Source organism: Balaenoptera musculus, chromosome X (assembly GCF_009873245.2).
Source record: "Balaenoptera musculus isolate JJ_BM4_2016_0621 chromosome X, mBalMus1.pri.v3, whole genome shotgun sequence".
Lineage (NCBI taxonomy): Eukaryota > Metazoa > Chordata > Mammalia > Artiodactyla > Balaenopteridae > Balaenoptera > Balaenoptera musculus.
This window is the reverse complement of record NC_045806.1, coordinates 25,089,360-25,111,177: the sequence shown is the minus strand read 5'-3', so window position 1 is coordinate 25,111,177 and position 21,818 is coordinate 25,089,360. Positions and strand designations below refer to the sequence as shown.

The following is a 21,818-nucleotide window of genomic DNA, read 5'->3' as shown; positions in this document are numbered from 1 at the left end:
CTAATCAAAAGAAAGCTAGGTATATTAATTTCAGATAACGCTGACTTCAGAACAAGGAGAGTATGAATAAAGAGGGATATTACATAATGACAAAGAGATCAATTCTGCAAGAAGACATAATAACCCTAAACACATATGCACCTAACAACAGAGCATCAAAATTGTGAGGCAAAAACTTAGAGTATTGAAAGGATAAACAGAAACATCCACTACTATTTTTGGAAATTTTAACACTCTACTTTCAGTAATTGCAATATCAAGCAAGCAGAAAATCAGTAAGGATACAGTTGATTTGAAAAACACTGTAAGTAAACTTGATTTAATTGACATTTATAGAATTCACCATCTGACAACAGCAAAATATACATTCCTCTCATGGGACATTCACCATGAAAGATCACATTCTGGATCATAAAATACACTTTAACAATATTTAAAAAATAGAAATCACACAAAGTGTGTGCTCAGATCACTGAAAATAAACTAGAAGTCAATAGGAGAAAAATAGCTGGGAAAATCACCACATGTCTAGAAATCAACACATTTCTAAATAACACATGGGTCAAAGAATACTTCACAAGAGAAATTTAAAAATATTTTGAACTATATGAAAACGTAACTTATAAAATTTGTGGGATGCAGCAAAAGTAGTGTTTAGAAGAAATTTATAGAATTAAGTCTATGTTTTAGGGAAAAAGAAAACTCTAAAATAAAACCCTAAACCTCTGCTCTGTGAAAATCATTGTTAAGGAAAATCAAAAGAAAAGTTACAGGATGGGAGAAAATATTCGCAAAACATACATCTGATGAGAGAGTTGTATCAAAAGTATACAAAGAATTCTTAAAACTGAGCAATGGAAAAACAAACATCCCATTTAAAAAGGGGGCTATATATCCGAACAGACACAGATCAAAGAAGATATATAAAATGCAAATAGCATATAAAAAGATGGTCAAAATAATTTATAATTAGGGAATTGGCAATTGAAAAACAGTGAGATACCACTACAGAACTACTGGAATGTTAAAATTCAAACAACAGAATTGGTGGAAGGATACAGATCACTAGAATTCTTCATTCATTGTTGATGGAAATGCAAAATGGTACAGCTACTTTAGAAGACGGTTTTGCAGCTTCTCACAAACCTAAATATAATCTTACCATATACTCTAAAAATTATATTCCTAGGTATTTTTTCAACTAATTTGAAAACTTATATCAACAGAAAGACCTGCACAATAATGTATATAATAGCTTTATTCATAATCTCCAAAAAATGGAAGCACCCAAGATGCACCATTCAAAAGATGAATGGACAAACTATGGTACAGCCACACAGCGGAATATCATTCAGTAACAGAAGGAAATGAGGAGCTATCATGAATGAACCTTAAAGACAATATGCTAAATGAAATAAACCATACACAAAAAGACAAATATTGTATAATTCCACTTATTTGAGGTACCTAGAATGGTCTAATTTATAGATACAGAAAATAGAGGGGTGGTTGCCAGGGATTGGTGGGAGAAGGGAATGGGGAGTTACGGTTTAATGGGTACAGAGTTTTGGTTTGGAAAGATGAAAAAGTTCTAGAGGTAGATGGTGGTTATCATTGCACACAATGTGAATGCAGTTAATGCCAGTGAAATGTATACCTAAAAATGGCTAAAACGGTAAATTTTGTTATATTTTACAGCAAAAACACAAAAGATTCTTTGAGCCCAACATCTAGAAATCTTCTTAACCAGCTGCCTTCAGGACTCAGAAACTGGGCTTATATTCTGCTCCAATCATTAACCTTTGTTTTTCTTGTGTTTCTATAGAAATGTCTCTTAATAAATCCCTGATGGCTTGCACCATATAGGCTTAACTTTGGGAGCTCACCTGAAAAACTGCCTCCCGAAATAAGACAACTCCTTAACTGAACTAACCTATTCTCAGGACTAAGAATGGTTCATTGTAATACGAAGCCATCTACCAACTCAGATTCTAGACTGTAAAACTTATTGGGGAAGTTTCAAAGGTGGGAATAAAGGGTAGCAGAATGTGCCACCCCAAAATATGCCTCTTTGATATAAAGATTATTTTGAGCTGGTTATTTTGAGAAACTGCAGACACAGGAGAAGCTCTGAAAATAAACTAAGAGTTACCCTTTTGTAAGGGGAATTTACACTTATTAAAAAATCTTCATTTATGTAAGGGTGTCTCCCTCTCTGTACCAGGAAGAGAAAAATGACTAAACCTCCAGAAACTCTTACCAATGGAGAAGGCATTTAGATTTAGATTTAGACTTACCCTTGTTTACTGTGCTTTTCCTGGTAACCCCCCATAACTGGCCTTTCTCCCCCTCCCCCAACCAAAAAAACCTTTCTTTTGTCTTTAGCTGAAGATGATATTTAAGGGAGTGGCTTTGGCCATCTTGGCGAGGTACTAAGTTTCCCTGGGTATCTTCCAGGTACATGTGACATATACATCTTAATAAACTTCTGTTTGTTTTTCTCTTGTTAATCTGTCTTTTATTACAGGGGGTCTTAGCCAAGAACTCTGAAGGGTAGACAGAAAATTATTTTTCCTCCCCTACAAACCTTAATATACACAAAATTTTAAAGACATTATTTAGGAGGATGGAAGATCTCCAGAGGGAATGCAGAATGTGATAAAACAACCTAACTATCAATATATTACAACCTCACTGAAGGAGATGGGAGGAAAAGGTGCTGACCTAAGTAACTTTGGAAATGGGTGGAGTCTGTAAGACTAAAGTCAAAAGAAACTGTATATAAGCAATGTACTCTAGTCTATAAAATCGTTTCTCATAGGAGTACAGGTCAACAACTTTGATCCCACTGCACACCTATTTGGAAATAAACAATTAAGGAAATAGATGGCAGATGGTGGTAACCAGGTTTCTCACTATTGGACAGGAGGTTACACATAAGCCAAAGGAAGAGGCCAGAATGATCCCTATGGTAATGGATTAGAGTTAGAGACATAAGTATGAACTCATGTGTAGTTCAATATAGATACAAATGGTTACATACAGAAATATTTCTAGATATGTGTATATACCTGGGTTAGTATACTCATATTTCCTTGCTCTGTCAACTGACAGGTCTTAGAAGCAACTATACTTGATTAGCAATGAGTACTCCCAATGCCCAGATCTTAGTTTCTAGCACCATTCTCCAACAAAAGGAAAAAGGACTCTTCGGAAGAAATAGCTGACTGCAGGACTAGGCCAGGAAATACATAAGGTGATCCTGGAGCACCTTGTAGGGTCTGAAAATAAAGAAATACTCAAACACATACACACACACACACAACTAAAAGCGCTCTAAAGGGCCAAAGTTGGAACAATTTGAACAACAAAATAAATAAGGTGATGGTGGATACAAACCAAAGTATAAAAGAAATATTCATGAGTCCATACTGATATAGACAATGATTGAATAAGTAGATAAATGTAGGAAAATAGATATATGTCCCATGCAGAAGAATTCCAAATAATTTAAGCATATACTCTGACATCAAAGAGGTAGGGGCATAACTCCTCACTCCTTAAGTGTGGACTACAGATAGTGACTTCCTTCCAAAGAGTAGAGTAGGGAAAGCTGTAAAAAAGAGTAAGTTTACAGTGGCAAAATCTGACCAAGAAGTGACTAATACTACCAAGTGATGAATGTCAACATCAACAGTGACGCCATGTTGATAGTACGATATGTTGTGATTTTTACCTCTATGGTCTTCCAGGAATATATAACTCAAGTCTAATCATAAGAAAAACATCAAACAAATCACAGTTGAAGGACATTCTACAAAATAAGTACTTGTTAAAACTGTCAAGATTATCAAAAACAAGGGAAGTCAGTAACAGTAACAGCTAAAAGGAGCCTAAGGAAACAAAACAACTCAGTGTTATGTGCTATCCTAAATGGGATCCTGGAACAGAAAAAGGACATTAGGTAAAAATTAAGGAAATCTGAATAAAATATGGACTTTAGTTAATAATAATATAGCAACATTAGTTCATTAATTGTAACAAGTGTACCATACTAAAGTTAGATGTTAATAATAGGGGAAACTGGGTGTGGGGAATATGGGATCTCTCCCTATTATCCTTTTTATTTTTTCTGTAAATGTAAAACTATTCTAAAGTAAAATGTTTATAAAAAAAGAGACATTGCCCTTGACTCTGAAAAATTCATGTTCTTGTGAAAAACCAGGAGTGGCAACAAATAGTTATAATGCAATGTGGTAGAGGTAACATTTTAGCTGTGCCTCGAAGAAAGAGTAAGTCAGCTCTGTGACAACGTGGAAGAAAAAACATTCCAGAGAGAGCACACCAGGAGTAAGGGTCCAGAAGGAGGATATTTGGAGAAGATCAGTAAAACAGTGTGGCTGAGGCGTAGAGAAGAGGGTAGAGGCTACAAACGATGCTGAAACATCTTATGTTTAATTTTTAAAAAATGTTTAGAGTATACCAAAAGTGTCAAGCAGATTTACTGTTTCTTTCACTGTGGCTTCCCTGGTGGCACCGTTTTTAAGAATCTGCCTGCCAATGCAGGGGACATGGGTTCGAGCCCTAGTCCAGGAAGATCCCACATGCCGCAGAGCAACTAAGCCCGTGTGCCACAACTACTGAGCCTGCGCTCTAGAGCCTGCGAGCCACAACTACTGAACATGCGTGCCACAACTACTGAAGCCCACACGCCTAGAGCCTGTGCTCCGCAACAAGAGAAGCCACCACAATGAGAAGCCCATGCACGGCAAGGAAGAGAAGACCCCGCTTGCCACAACTAGAGAAAGCCCGTGCACAGCAATGAAGACTCAATGCAGACAAAGAGGTATCACCTCACACCGGTCAGAATGGCCATTATCAAAAAATCTAGAAACAGTAAATACTGGAAAGGGTGTGGTGAAAAGAGAACCCTCCTGCACTGTTGGTGGGAATGTAAATTGATACAACCACTATGGAAAACAGTATGGGGGTTCCTTAAAAAACTAAAAATAGAACTACCATACGACCCAGCAATCCCACTACTGGGCATATACCCTGAGAAAACCATAATTCAAAAAGACACATGCACCCCAATGTTCATTGCAGCACTATTTACAATAGCCAGGGCACGGAAGCAACCTAAGTGTCCATCGACAGATGAATGGATAAAGAAGATGTGGCATGTATATACAATGGAATATTACTCAGCCATATAAAGAAATGAAATTGAGTTATTTGTAGTGAGGTGGATGGACATAGAGTCTGACATACAGAGTGAAGTAAGTCAGAAAGAGAAAAACAAATACCGTATGCTAACACATACATATGGAATCTAAAAAAAAAAATGGTAGTGATGAACCTAGTTGCAGGGCAGGAATAAAGATGTAGACATAGAGAATGGACTTGAGGACACGGGGTGGGAAGGGGAAGCTGGGGCAAGGTGAGAGTAGCATCGACATATATACACTACCGAATATAAAATAGTTGGCTGGTGGGAAGCAGCAGCATAGCACAGGAAGATCAGCTCAGTGCTTTGTGATGACCTAGAAGGGTAGGATAGGGAGAATGGGAGGGAGGGGATATGGGGACATATGTATGCATACGGTTGATTCACTTTGTTGTACAACAGAAACTAACACAGTATTGTGAAGCAATTATACTCCAATAAAGATCTATTAAAAAAAATGTTTAAAGTATACCAAAAGTGTCAAGCAGGTTTATTGTTTCTTTCACTGTGATCTGTTTTCCTGAACCACTACTTCAGTTAGTAGACACATATACTTTTAATAAACCAAAGATCTCCCATAAAAGCTTACAATATGGCCTGTATGATGCCACTTTATTTATCCAGAAATTTTCTTTTCTCTTCACGTATTGGACTCTTTTTTGTTTTATTTTAAAGAAACATTCTAACACACTTCAAAATATATATTATCAGCTAAGGCAGATCCACTAAAACTAAATGATATCATGCTTTGCATAAGATTTACATTAAGTATAATATGATCATGATATGCAGAAAACCAAGATACAAAGCAGGGATTAATTACTGCTCAGAGAAAATGCCCACCTTCATTGCTTTACTCAGAGTTTAACTTGGGTTCTAAGAATTGCTCTTTAATTTGGCCACAGCCAAAGGAAATGAGCTATAGTGTAACACTATTTAAAGCAATGTTATGCATAAATATATCTTGTCAACAGACTTCTTGTTAAAACCTAAAATGCATTTTAATACATATTATTTTTAACTATGGGATATGCAGCTCTATGATTCAACCAAAATTTCATATATAATCAAATTTTGCTTTATACTTTATTTCCCCAAATCAATGTCACAGGTAGAGCTACTTAAGTTAGAGGTATTCATAATATTCAGTTGAATGTAAACTTTCATTAAAACTTTCACTAACTTCCTTTTGGATATCAAGAAATAATTATTCCTCCTTTTTGCATAAAGAAAAGGAGATATTTTTTGGAGAAAATGAATGTACAAAAATATAATAGCCCTGGGTAGCATTTACGAGAAAACAATTCTATTACTGATTGTACAAAATAGCCTCGCTTACATGATTTTACCATTTGGGACCCAGTTTCCAGTCTCTAGGAGACTGTTTTCCAATCACCTCTTACTAGACAGTGTTTTAGTAACCTAGCGTTTCTAGAAAGGGGAAAGATGTGCTTACCAAGAATTAGCTCTACACTCCAAAGAATAAAGACTAGAAGTTCATTCTATTTTCTTTACAGAATAGATATTTTTTCATTATTTTCATTATTTTTTAATTCCTTTGTCTCAGTACCTACTCCTTGAAAAGCTACTTCAGTATAGATTAAGAGCAAAAAAGAAATAATAAAATATTCAATATTTATTGTAAAGAAAACCCAAGTACAGATAGTTATGTTTTTCACTGTTCCATTAAACAGGGAGGTAAAGTGATAAGAGTGTTAATTTTAATTTTCTACACGAAGACCTATTATACACAACAAAGCTGAAAACAAAACTAGTGCAAATCATACATGTGTACATCATAGGTACGTAATACATGATTAAATGTGTGTTTACTATTCAAGTGTACCATGTATTGCTATTGTCAGTTATTTACTGGGTCTAATATCTATCAAAGGCATTACCAAAGAGTATCTTACTTATTTAACTAAATTTCCTTTCAATCTGAATAATTACTATCCATCAAATGAATTTCATGAAATCAGATTTTGTTTTTAAGTCAAACTATATTATATCATAATTTCAAGATTTAAAGATGATTATTATAAGATGAAGGTGACTACCACAAAACAATTTTCATATACAGGAAAACTATTTTAAGTGAATCAATGAACAAATGGAAATCTCTTTAAAGTATCTGATATCCTTTTCTTACTTTTATATATATGTTTCATAAAAATGATTGTACAGGGACTTCCCTGGTGGTCCAGAGGTTAAGACTCCACGCTTCCACTGCAGGGGATGCAGGTTTGATCCCTGGTCAGGGAATTAAGATCCCGCTTGCCATGCAGTGGGACAAAAATTAAAAAAAAATAAAGATTGTACAAAGAATGTCACCAAGAAGAATCTCTCTTAATAAGATGAGAATAATGTCTTTAACTGCCTAAAGCATTGATCTTGATTCCCCCCCTTTTTTGTGTTGGAACCACTTTGAGAGAAGTATTCAATAACATGAAACACGGAATGAATACAATATTTAACATGACATCATTTAACATGACAAAAACGATGCATATTTGGATATAATTCTGTGTTTTGCAAGTTGATTTCATAAGTATTAGCTTGCCTCATTCAATTCTTGCAAAAATGCTATGAAATAAACAAGGCAAACTTTACCATCACAATTTTATACACGAGGAAAGTGATATTTTGAAGGTTGTGGTGATTAAAATAAAGTCATGTGACTAGTGAGCTGTAGATTCATGATTACAGACAGTGTTCTGAACCTTGTTCTCATGCCCTTCTACCTCAGCAACCAGGTATGGGAATGAGTCCATGCAATGCACCTCACATAATTATTCAATTATTGTATCTGAAATTTTGTTATATTCAAGTTCATGAGAACACATATATCAGGTTCATAGAGTGATAAATGAATAAAAACGTAATTTTTCTAATTTGGAGCAAGACAGGAAGACAGAGGTAGATTTCATATATTCCATTTCAACATTCTAGGAAGTGTTTCCAAAAATTATACCGCTACAAAATATAAGCATAATTTTCCGAAACTGTAAACTCATTATTTCAAGTACTTTCAAAAGCTAACATTTCTATAATCCCCTAAACCTATTTTCTTTAACCTTTCAAATGCATTTCAGGGTAACATGATTTGAAAGCAAGGAGGAATAAATTTCACCTATAGGAATCCACTTAGCATTTGGTTAAGCACTTCCTTCATTGCAAAGATTTGAAAAAAAATCAATATGCAGCACAAAAAATGAAACTTCAAATGTTAGTTTCATTACTTGCAAATGAAATATTGAAGACTGTGCTTACCTGTAACAGTTAGTTCAGTAGTTCTTCTCACAACAAAGCCTCCATATTTTAATTCACACGTATAATTTCCAATGTCGTCTTCTCTGACTTCTCTTATAAGCAGGGTATCTCTTTTGAATACAATACTTGGCCTCCATGTTTTTGTCCTACATTCCTACGTGAAGAACACAAAATTTTTATAGTACATATAGTAACTTAAAAATAAAGTATTTAAAATAACTAAACTAAAAGCTTCTAAAGTTAGATTTTAAAAGAGCTAGAGTTTTGAATTAATGCTAAAGATTTTCAAAACTTCTCTATATCTCTGGGAAATCAGGTACCTCAATTTGAAAAAAGCACTTTTAGCAAGAGTCACTTTATTAACGTCTAACTTTAGTGTCTCTAAATCAGATATGTATTGATTTATTAGATATAAGAAAAGGGACATTTATTAAGATTACTCCTGACATCATTTTTAGAAGCATATAGTCTGCATTTGATGATTATGAAGTTAACTACTTTGATACTGATAACATAAAATATAAAATGAATTTTTTAGTGGAAAGCAGAAAAACTAATTCTATAGAGAAAAATGCTTTAGTTCAATATTTTAAATCTTTTAATGCTGCATTTAGAAATAACTCAATCTTTTCATAGTATATATATTCTACAGTCCATGGAAGAAATGGCCATTATTTATATGCAAGGTCTTTATAGTCTCACAGTCTACCAAATTATGGTCTCTGCTTTAAGCTTTGGATTATAATGATGTTGACTCAGGAGATTTCTGTTTTTGCCAAACAGAAGTCCATATTCTCTAGCCAGATTAGAAATTAATGGAATGAGGATAAAATAGCTTTAAACCTTTTAACACTATTCAGAGGCAGTATTATTTTGTTAAAAATTTATTGCCAAATCAAATTTATGCAGACCATTATTTTGATTATGTGTCTCAATGCCTGTGTATAAGTGGGGGACAATTATCTGGTTATTTCAGTCCAAAATATACACTTAATATCCTCATATTAGTTGTACAAACTGTCATAGTTGCATAAATTATACACTAAATGTATGCAATACATATTCCCTTGACTATGGAAACATAATCTGAATTGTTACAAGACTTTTAAATTCCACATATACTGCATCTCCACCCATCACTTCACTAATTATGGTCTTTATAGCATAAGGTCACAATGACTGGGGAGATGGTGGAAGCATGACTAAAGGACCAATATGAGGCCAGCCATTTAAAAAACTGAGTGTGTGACTCTGTGTGTGTGTGTGTGTGTGTGTGTGGTCTCTACTGTTTCAGCAAATTTTGAGATACTATTTGCAAAAAGTGAGAAAAAGTGCATGACTCTTAAGATCAACTTATTGGCAAACAACAAAGAAATTGCATATTTAGAAGTTGAATGTACACATATGAGTACTAGAAAAATATTTGTACTTGATGACCTTGGGTCAAACTCCCCTAATACCTCTCCCCTTTGAGGAAATCATCAGGGTTTGCTTAGAATCCTCCTGTGGAAAGCAGGCAAACCACAGAAAATCAGGGGGAGAAATATATAATTAAAAAACTTAAAAAGTAAATAAAGCTCACATGCACAGGAACAGAAATAGTGGGGCTAATATTTAAGGGCTATTTAATACTGTCTAATACAGAAATTCAAGGGAAAAGTAGAAAAATATTTCAACAGTTCCCTTGATGTTCTGAATACTCCATTGTTTATTGTCAAGAATCAAAAGCAAGTCATTCAAAGAAGGGCATTACTAATTTTGGAAAAATCCTTTAAAAATGTTAAACATGTATTTCCTGTTTCATTTCTAACAAGTTTTGAATTCGTTATCAGTCCTGAGGGCTCATATTCTGTATACTGACATTTGTGAATCTAGTTACTAAAAGATCCGGCTTCCTAAATTCCTATTTCCAGTTAGTTGGACAAAGCAAAAGTTTACACCAGGTATCTTTAAATCATGGAAAACATATTCCAGACAAATGTTCATAGCATCTATATTGTATTTTCTTGGGTATGTTCAATAACAAAAGTATCTTTTATGATATAAATAAGTTGAAGAACATGTTCAAATCTTGAAATTCAGTCAAAGTCAATGATGTGACAGGAAGAACAGTGTCTGATTATTCTGCTTAAGCCTAAAGTTGCTTCTGGTTTTTGAAAAGAAGTTAATCTAACACTATTTTTATAATCGTATACATTTTCATCAGATTTTTTAAAACATGTATGCTTTTATACAAAAGGGATTAGGATATGCACAAAGATACTTCCATTAAACAGAATATTTCAATAAAACTAGTGTACCATTTTATCACAGAAGCAAGTCAATCCTTTTTCTCCTTGCTTGGGGACATTTTGGACTGCTTATATATGTGAAGAGTTTGAAATGAATGCTTAAGGCATTTTAGTTCCTGAAATTATCAACACAGATTATAATAGACTTGATAGGATTATCAGCATAAACTAGATATAAACATTAACACAGTAGCTTATTACAATGGACTAACAATACAAATATTGACTAGGGTTATCAAAGCCCCTGGTTTAAAAACTTATAATGACCAGCACAACTTGCTGTAGTGTCTTAGGAAGGCAGAACTGAACTATATCACACCTATTTAAATGTTTTTATCCAACTTGCCCTAGAATAAGGTACACATTAATCTATTTAAAAGCGATAAAATCATCCATACTCCATACCTTATACCATAGGATTTCAGGTTCTCTGGATGGTAGTAAAAAATCTTCTATGTCACGGCACGAAATTTCCTTGCTTTTGCTAAGTTCAGCTTTATCAAAGTACTTCATCTTGGAATTGTAGCACAGTCCAGTGTCATTTTCACCCACTGTCAGTGAGATGGATACTTTCATACAGTAAGTGGAGTTTCTGTAATGAAGCAGAATAAATATGGTGGCCTGGTGTGAACGAAAAGCAACTGCTGTCAAGGCAGTGTATTTACTTCACTCAAAAAGGGAGAGAGGGAGAGAGGGATAAAAACTCTACTGATAATTAATGTATGGTATCATGGCTTATTCCACAGGGCTCTATCTTGTCAGCCAGCTAAACAATGCTTGGTTCTGTTAAACCATTTGTATATTTTTCATATGCTAGAAAAAAAATTTTATATTATATAAAAGTTTGGTTTGAAAAACTGTTCAATAGACATTTTTATCTAGATTTTATCTAGGAAAATAAAATAAAGGAAGATTTAGGTCAAGAAAGAAGTCAAGCCTGGTCATAATTATGCTAAAATTGGTAAATTCATACTCAGCCATAAAAAAGAATGAAATAATGCCATTTGCAGCGACACGGATGGACCTAGAGATTGTCATACTGAGTGAAGTAAGTCAGACAGAGAAAGACAAATATCATATGATATCACATATGCAGAATCTAAAAAAAAATGGCACAAATGAATTTATTTACAAAACAGAAATAGAGAAAGTCTGGTCGCAGTCAGCTACGTCTGCGCTGGACCCGAGGTGGGTTCTAATTCAAAAGAAGCCATCTATGGACTATTGGAGAGGACTGCGTCTCACCAAAAGATAAAGAAACAGAAGCCTGGAGAGTCTCCACTGCTAGTTTAAGGACCCAAGAAAGCTGAATTTTGAGCCGGAAGTTTTCCTAATAGGAACCATCCTTGGGGAGACATTCAAGATGGCAAAGGAGTAAGACGCGGAGATCACCTTCCTCCCCACAAATACATCAGAAATACGTCTACATGTGGAACAACTCCTACAGAACACCTACTGAACGCTGGCAGCAGACCTCAGACCTCCCAAAAGGCAAGAAACTCCCCACGTACCTGGGTAGGGCAAAAGAAAAAAGAAAACACAGAGACAAAAGAATAGGGACGGGATCTGCACCAGTGGGAGGGAGCTGTGAAGGAGGAAAGGTTTCCACACACTAGGAAGCCCCTTCGCGGGCGGAGACGGCGGGTGGCGGAGGGGGCGGAGCTTCAGTGCCGTGGAGGAGAGCGCGGCAACAGGGGTGCAGAGGGCAAAGCGGAGAGATTCCACACAGAGGATGGGTGCCGACCAGCACTCACCAGCCGGAGAGGCTCGTCTGCTCACCCACCGGGGCAGGTGGGGGCTGGGAGCTGAGGCTCGGGGTTCGGTCGGATCCCAAGGAGAGGACTGGGGTTGGCTGCCTGAACACAGCCTGAAGGGGGCTAGTGCACCACAGCTAGCCGGGAAGGAAGTCCGGGAAAAAGTCTGGAGCTGCCGAACAGGCAAGAGACCACTGTTTCTGAGTCCGCAAGGAGAGGGGATTAAGAGCGCCGCTTAAAGGAACTCCAGAGACAGGGCGCGAGCTGCGTCTATCAGCGCGGACCCCAGAGACGGGCATGAGATGCTAAGGCCGCTGCTGCAGCCACCAAGAAGCCTGTGTGCAAGCACAGGTCACTCTCCACACCTCCCCTCCCAGGAGCCTGTGCAGACCGCCACTGCCAGGGTCCCGTGACCCAGGGACAACTTCCCCGGGAGAATACACAGCGCGCCTCAGGCTGTTGCAACGTCACTCATGCTGGCCTCTGCCGCCGCAGGCTCACCCTGCATTCCGTACCTGCACCCCGTATCCTCCCCCCAGCCTGAGTGAGCCAGAGCCCCCTAATCAGCTGCTCCCTTAACCCCGTCCTGTCCGAATGGGAACACATGCCCTCAGGCGACCTACACGCAGAGGCGGGGCTAAATCCAAAACTGAACCACAGGAGCTGTGTGAACAAAGAAGAGAAAGGGAAATCTCTCCCAGCAGCCTCAGGAGCAGTGGATTAAATCTCCACAATCAACTTGATGTACCCTGCATCTGTGGAATACCTGAATAGACAACGAATCATCCCAAATTGAGGCAGTGGACTTTGGGAGCAACTGTAGACTTGGGGTTTGCTTTCTGCATCTAATTTGTTTCTGGGTTTATGTTTATCTTAGTTTAGTATTTAGAGTTTATTATCATTGGTAGATTTGTTTATTGATTTGGTTGCTCTCTTCCTTTATTTTTATATATAGATATATATACTTATTTCCTTTTTCTCTTTTTGTGAGTGTGTATGTGTATGCTTCTTTGTGTGATTTTGTCTGTAAAGCTTTGCTTTTACCATTTGTCCTAGGGTTCTGTCTGTTCATATTTTTTTTTATTACTTTTTAATTTTTTTATTTTAAATAATTTTCTTTTTTATTTTCATAACTTTAATTTATTTTACTTTTTTCTTCCATTCTTTTTTTTCTCCCTTTTCTTCAGAGCCATGTGCCTGACAGGGTCTTGGTGCTCCAGCCGGGTGTCAGGCCTGTGCCTCTGAGGTGGGAGAGCCGAGTTCAGGACACTGGTCCACCAGAGACGTCCTGGCTCCATGTAATATCAAACAGCAAAAGCTCTCCCAGAGATCTCCATCTCAACACTAAGAACCAGCTCCACTCAACGACCAGCAAGCTACAGTGCTGGACACCCTATGCCAAACAACTAGCAAGACAGGAACACAAACCCACCCATTAGCAGAGAGGCTGCCTAAAATCATAATAAGGTCACAGACACCCCAAAACACACCACCAGACGCAATCCTGCCCACCAGAAGGACAAGATCCAGCCTCAACCTCCAGAACACAGGCACTAGTCCTCTCCACCAGGAAGCCTACACAACCCACTGAACCAACCTTAGGCACTGGGGGCAGACATCAAGAAAAAAAGGGAACTACGAACCTGCAGCCTGTGAAAAGGAGACCCCAAACACAGTAAGTTAAGCAAAATGATAAGACAGAGAAACACACAGCAGATGAAGGAGCAAGGTAAAAACCCACCAGACTAAACAAATGAAGAGGAAATAGGCAGTCTACCTGAAAAAGAATTCAGAGTAATGACAGTAAAGATGACCAAAATCTCAGAAATAGAATGGAGAAAATACAAGAAACGTTTAAAAGGGACCTAGAAGAACAAAAGAGCAAACAAACAATGATGAACAACACAATAAATGAAAGTAAAAATTCTCTAGAAGGAATCAATAGCAGAATAACTGAGGCAGAAGAATGGATAAGTGACCTGGAAGATAAAATAATGGAAATAACTACTGCACAGCAGAATAAAGAAAAAAGAATGAAAAGAATTGAGGATGGTCTCAGAGACCTCTGGGACAACATTAAATGCATCAACATTCAAATTATAGGGGTCCCAGAAGAAGAAGAGAAAAAGAAAGGGTCTGAGAAAATATTTGAAGAGATTATAGTTGAAAACTTCCCTAATATGGGAAAGGAAATAGTTAATCAAGTCCTGGAAGCACAGAGAGTCCCATACAGGATAAATCCAAGGAGAAACACGCCAAGACACATATTAAGCAAGCTATCAAAAATTAAATATAAAGAAAACATATTAAAAGCAGCAAGGGAAAAACAACAACTAATATACAAGGGAATCCCCATAAGGTTAACAGCTGATCTTTCAGCAGAAACTCTGCAAGCCAGAAGGGAGTGGCAGGATATATTTAAAGTGATAAAAGGGAAAAACCTGCAACCAAGATTACTCTACCCAGCAAGGATCTCATTCAGATTTGACGGAGAAATTAAAACCTTTACAGGCAAGCAAAGCTAAGAGAATTCGGCACCACCAAACCAGCTTTACAACAAATGCTAAAGGAACTTCTCTAGGCAGGAAACACAAGAGAAGGAAAAGACCTACAATAACAAACCCAAAACAATTAAGAAAATGGTAATAGGAACATACATATTGATAACTACCTTAAATGTAAATGGATTAAATGATCCAACCAAAGACAGACTGGCTGAATGGATACAAAAACAAGACCCATATATATGCTGCCCACAAGAGACCCACTTCAGACCTAGGGACACATACAGACTTGAAAGTGAGGGGATGGAAAAAGATATTCCATGCAAATGAAATCAAAAGAAAGCTGCAGTAGCAATTCTCATATCAGACAAAATAGACTTTAAAACAAAGACTATTACAAGAGACAAAGAAGGACACTACATAATGATCGAGGGATCAATCCAACAAGAAGATATAACAATTGTAAATATTTCTGCACCCAACATAGGAGCACCTCAATACATAAGGCAAATGCTAACACCCATAAAAGGGGAAATTGACACTAACACAATCACAGTAGGGGACTTTAACAGCCCACTTTCACCAATGGACTGATCATCCAAAATGAAAATAAATAAGGAAACACAAGATTTAAATGATACATTAAACAAGATGGACTTAATTGATATTTATAGGATATTCCATCCAAAAACAACAGAATACACTTTCTTCTCAAATGCTCATGGAAAATTCTCCAGGATAGATCATATCTTGGGTCACAAATCAAGCCTTGGTAAATTTAAGAAAACTGAAATTGTATCAAGTGTCTTTTCCGACCACAGTGCTATGAGACTAGATATCAATTACAGGAAAAAACCTGTAAGAAATACAAACACATGGAGGCTAAACAACACACTACCAAATAACCAAGAGATCACTGAAGAAATCAAAGAGGAAATCAAAAATACCTAGAAACAAATGACAATGAAAACACGATGACCCAAAACCTGTGGGATGCAGCAAAAGCAGTTCTAAGAGGGAAGTTTATAGCAATACAATCCTACCTCAAGAAACAAGAAACATCTCAAATAAACAACCTAACCTTACATCTAAAGCAATTAGAGAAAGAAGAACAAAAACCCCCAAAGTTAGCAGAAGGAAAGAAATCATAAAGATCAGATAAGAAATAAATGAAAAAGAAATGAAGGAAACAGTAGCAAAGATCAATAAAACTAAAAGCTGGTTCTTTGAGAAGATAAACAAAATTGATAAACCATTAGCCAGGCTCACCAACAAAAAAAAGGAGAAGACTCAAATCAGTAGAAGTAGAAATGAAAAAGGAGAATAAACAACTGACACTGCAGAAATACAAAGGATCATGAGAGATTACTACAAGCAACTAAATGCCAGTAAAATGGACAACCTGGAAGAAATGGACAAATTCTTAGAAAAGCACAACCTTCTGAGACTGAACCAGGAATAGGAAATATAAACAGACCAATCACAAGCACTTAAATTGAGACTGTGATTAAAAATCTTCCAACAAACAAAAGCCAAGGACCAGATGGCTTCACAGGCGAATTCTATCAAACATTTAGAGAAGAGCTAACACCTATCCTTCTCAAACTCTTCCAAAATACGGCAGAGGGAGGATTGCTCCCAAACTCATTCTACGAGGCCACCATCACCCTGATACCAAAACCAGACAAAGATGTCACAAAGAAAGAAAACTACAGGCCAATATCACTGGCGAACATAGATTCAAAAATCCTGAACAAAATACTAGCAGACAGAATCCAACAGCACATTAAAAGGATCATCACACTCTATTTCTTCACAGAAGCTGGGTGTTTTCCAGAGTTCCACAACCTGATTTCCACTAAGGCTTTGAGACAAATGTGGAAGAGGACAGTTTTATTGTTTACTAGGCAGGTGTGTGCTGGTTTTTATAAATGGAATGATTTTTACTATATAATACATCACTGAGAATTGTTCAATTTACCCTGACTGTCAAAAGCCTTGAAAGGCATTTATGGTTTGGGGGGTTTCCTGAGAACCTGCATCATCAACACAGGCATCTGAAATAAAATAAAAAGCTATATGTTTAAAAAAAAAAAAAGGATCATACACCATGATCAAGAGAGGTTTATCCCAGGAATGCAAGGATTCTTCAATATATGCAAATCAGTCAATGTGATATACCATATTAACAAATTGAAGGATAAAAACCATATGATCTCAATAGATGCAGAAAAAGCTTCTGACAAAATTCAACACCCATTTATGATAAAAACCCTTCAGAAAGTAGGCACAGAGGGAACTTTCGTCAACATAATAAAGGCCATATATGACAAACCCACAGCCAACATCGTTCTCAATGGTAAAAAACTGAAACCATTTCCTCTAAGATCAGGGACAAGACAAGGTTGTCCACTCTCACCACTATTATTCAACATCGTTTTGGAAGTTTTAGCCACAGCAATCAGAGAAGAAAAAGAAATAAAAGGAATCCAAATCGGAAAAGAAGGAGTAAAGCCGTCACTGTTTGCAGATGACATGATACTATACATAGAGGATCCTAAAGGTGCTACCAGAAAACTACTAGAGCTAATCAATGAATTTGGTAAAGTAGCAGGATACAAAATTAATGCACAGAAATCTCTTGCATTCCTATACACCAATGATGAACAATCTGAAAGAGAAATTAAGGAAACACTCCCATTTATCATTGCAACAAAAAGAAAAAAATACCTAGGAATAAACCTACCTAAGGAGACAAAAGACCTGTAGCAGAAAACTGTAAGACACCGATGAAAGAAATTAAAGATGATACAAACAGATGGAGAGATATACCATGTTCTTGGACTGTAAGAATCAACATTGTGAAAATGACTCTACTACCCAAAGCAATCTACAGGTTCAGTGCAATTCCTAGCAAACTACCACTGGCATTTTCCACAGAACTAGAACAAAAAATTTCACAATTTGTATGGAAACACAAAAGACCCCGAATAGCCAAAGCACTCTTGAGAAAGAGAAACGGAGCTGGAGGAATCAGGCTCCCAGACTTCAGACTATACTACAAAGCTAAAGTAATCAAGATAGTATGGTACTGGCACAAAAACAGAAATATAGATCAATGGAACAGGATAGAAAGCCCAGAGATACACCCATGCACATATGGTCACCTTATTTTTGATAAAGGAGGCAAGACTATACAATGGAGAAAAGACAGCCTCTTCAATAAGTGGTGCTGGGAAAACTGGACAGCTACATGTAAAAGAATGAAATTAGAACACTCCCTAACACCATACACAAAAATAAACTCAAAATGGATTAAAGACCTAAATGTAAGGCCAGACACTATAAAATCCTTACAGGAAAACACAGGCAGAACACTCTATAACATACATTACAGCAAGATCCTTTTTGACCCACCTCCTAGAGAAATGGAAATAAAAACAAAATAAGCAAGTGGGACCTAATGAAAGTTAAAGGCTTTTGCACAGCAGAGGAAACCATGCACCAGACGAAAAGACAACTCTCAGAATGGGAGAATATTTTTGCAAATGAAGCAACTGACAAAGGATTAATCTCCAAAATATACAAGCAGCTCATGCAGCTCAATATGAAAAAAACAAACAACCCAATCCCAAAATGGGCAGAAGAGCTAAATAGACATTTCTCCAAAGAGGACATATAGATGGCCAAGAAGCACAAGAAAAGCTGCTCAACATCACTAACTAATAGAGAAATGCAAATCAAAACTTCTATGAGGTATCCCCTCACACCAGTCAGAATGGCCATCATCAGAAAATCTACAAACAACAAATGCTGGAGAGGGTGTAGAGAAATGGGAACCCTCTTGCACTATTGGTGGGAATGTAAATTGATACAGCCACTATGGAGAACAGTATGGAGGTTCCTTAAAAAACTAAGAATAGAACTACCGTACGACCCAGCAATCCCACTACTGGGCATATACCCTGAGAAAACCATAATTGAAAAAGAGTCATGTACCAAAATGTTCATTGCAGTTCTATTTACAATAGCCAGGACATGGAAGCAATCTAAGTGTCCAGCAACAGATGAATGGGTAAAGAAGATGTGGCACATGTATACAATGGAATATTTCTCAGCCATAAAAAGAAACAAAATTATTTGTAGTGAGGTGGATGGACCTAGAGTCTGACATAGAGAGTGAAGTCAGAAACAGAAAAACAAATACCGTATGCTAACACATATATATGGAATCTAGAACAACAACAAAAAAGGTTCTGAAGAACCTCGGGGCAGGACAGGAATAAAGACGCAGATGTAGAGAATGGACTTGATGACACGGGGAGGGGGAAGGGTAAGCTGGGATGAAGTGAGAGAGTGGCATGGACATATATACACTACCAAATGTAAAATAGATAGCTAGTGGGAAGCAGCCGCATAGCACAGGTAGATCAGCTCCGTGTCTAGTGAACCCCTAGAGGGGTGGGATAGGTAGGGTGGGAGGGAGACGCAAGAGGGAGGAGATATGGGGATATATGTATACGTATAGCTGATTCACTTTGTTATAAAGCAGAAACTAACACACCATTGTAAAGCAATTATACTCCAATAAAGATGTTATGAAAAAGTAAAAAACCAAAAAACAGAAATAGAGTCGTAGGTGTAGAAAACAAACTTATGGTTACCAAGGGGGAAACGGGGGGACGGATAAATTTGGAGATTGGGATTGGCATATACACACTACTATATATAAAATAGATAACTAATAAGAACCTACTGTATAGTACAGGGAACTCTACTCAATACTCTGTAATGACATATATGGGGAAAGAATCTAAAAAACAGTGGATAGGGACTTCCCTGGCGGTCCAGTGGTTAAGACTCTGTGCTTCCAATGCAGGGTGCACGGGTTCGATTCCTGGTCAGGGAAGTAAGATCCTGTGTGCCACGCGGTGCGGTCAAAAATTAAAATTAAGAAAACAAAAATTAAAAAAGTGGGTATACGTATAACTGATTCACTTTGCTGTACAGCAGGAACTACCACAACATTGTAAATCAACTATACTCCAATACAAATTAGTTAAAAATAAAATTGGTAAACTGAACAAAGAAGGAGAAAAATGTAACTGACCTATTAAGCATAATGGAAGAATCTGAGAAGGGCATTCTGCGGACCTCTGATTTACAGCCAGTCAGTCAGAAGTGGAGGTAATATTGTGGACTAGCAATTGGCATCTGAATTGTGTGTGTCGCGGGTGGGGGCAGTCACGTGGAACTGAGCCCTTAACCTGTAGGATCTGATGCTAAGTCCAGGTAAACAGTGTCTGAAATGAACTGAATTGTAGGACATCCAGCAGGTTGAAGAATTGCTTGGTGTGGGAAAAACCCCACATAACTGGTATGAGAAGTGTTGAGAGTAGAGGAGAAAAACAGAGTTTTCCACTACTGTTAGTTATTCAGCTTTATATTGGGTAACAAAGAAAATTTCCACAAAATTAGAATTTAGGGCTACTGATTGTAGATTTCTCTAGCTTCCTATAATATGTACTCCACAAGTATATCTAAAATATTTAATAGGTGAAACCATCAACCATTAAACAGTCAATTAGTAGCCTGAAGAATGTCCTGAGAGAATGTGCTTAGGGATTTTGCTAGAACGATGAGACATATTCCCTGCCCCCAGTCCCTCACACTCCAGAAGTGATACACAAATAGTTAAAATTCAAGGTGGTAAGTACTACAAAGGGGTATGTACCACACAGTAGTGTCAAAGAAAGAAACAAGAAGACCTCATAAATTGTGATATCTGGGTATCTTAAAGTGTGAGTAAGAATTTGACAATTTTAAGAAAGGTTATTTCAGAGAATAGTATGCACAAAGGCTTGAAGGCATGACACAACTTGGCATATTTGAGTAATTGCAAATAATTTGGTGTGGCTGGGTTATAAAATAGTGATAAAGGAACAGCAGGAACTGAGACTGGAGATGTGGGCAGGAGCCAGACTGAAAGTCCTGTAAAGCCACCGTAAGGACTTTGGACTTTATGCTGGGAAATGATGACATTTGGATTTTGGAAAGATTTTTCTGACTGTAGTGAGAAAAATGGATTGGATTGGATTGCAAGGAGGACTAAGTACAGTGAGACAAATTAGAAAGCAACTGCATTCATTCAGGAAAAATAAAAGGCAACTCCAACAAAGGCAATGCCCAGTGAGATAGGAAGGAGGGATCATGTTCAAAATATATTAAAGATATAGAATAATGTGACAGTGAAGGAGTGAAGGAAAGAGAGAGGCATACAAGATGATAAAGAATTTTTTCAGATGAGTATATGAAAGGTAGAGTCAATCTTTTAGCATGCAAGATACTGAAAAAGAAACAGCTTTGAGAGAAAGGAAAGTGTGTTAAATTTTAGCTTGAGCTTCACACTCAAGAGGGAAAAACAAATCCTCTTTGGGGCTGCCAGCAATATTGCTCATGCATTATTTATTAATTTAACTCCAGTACAGACTGGAGCATGCTCTTCTCAGGCTCATTTTAAGATAATTTTTTCAGAAAAAAATAACTAAGTTATTAACTATCTTAGGATGCATTCAAATGTGTCTTAAGAAAATATTCAAGGTTTTGGAAAAATACTGATATTTGTAGAACACGTTAGAATTCTTAAAGAACAGACTTTTCTAGGAAGTAAATCAGTGAATTCTAAACTTGAACCTTCCACATTAATCTTCTAAATTCAAGAATCTTAGGTTTTCTTTCTATTCAAACTTATACTGTTGTCGATTTCCCC

General features: G+C 36.9%; 1 protein-coding gene across 1 annotated transcript in view; it reads right to left on the bottom strand.

Annotated features, from left to right (window-relative positions):
* The window catches only part of IL1RAPL1 (interleukin 1 receptor accessory protein like 1), a 1,287,591-nt gene that overhangs the window by 537,002 nt on the left and 728,771 nt on the right, over positions 1–21,818 (bottom strand). The window contains exons 4-5 of the mRNA XM_036840523.1: positions 11,197–11,383; positions 8,501–8,654 (exon numbers count right to left, since the gene is read on the bottom strand). Coding sequence (XP_036696418.1) covers positions 8,501–8,654; positions 11,197–11,383 — 341 coding nt within the window. The remainder of the gene's footprint in view (positions 1–8,500; positions 8,655–11,196; positions 11,384–21,818) is intronic.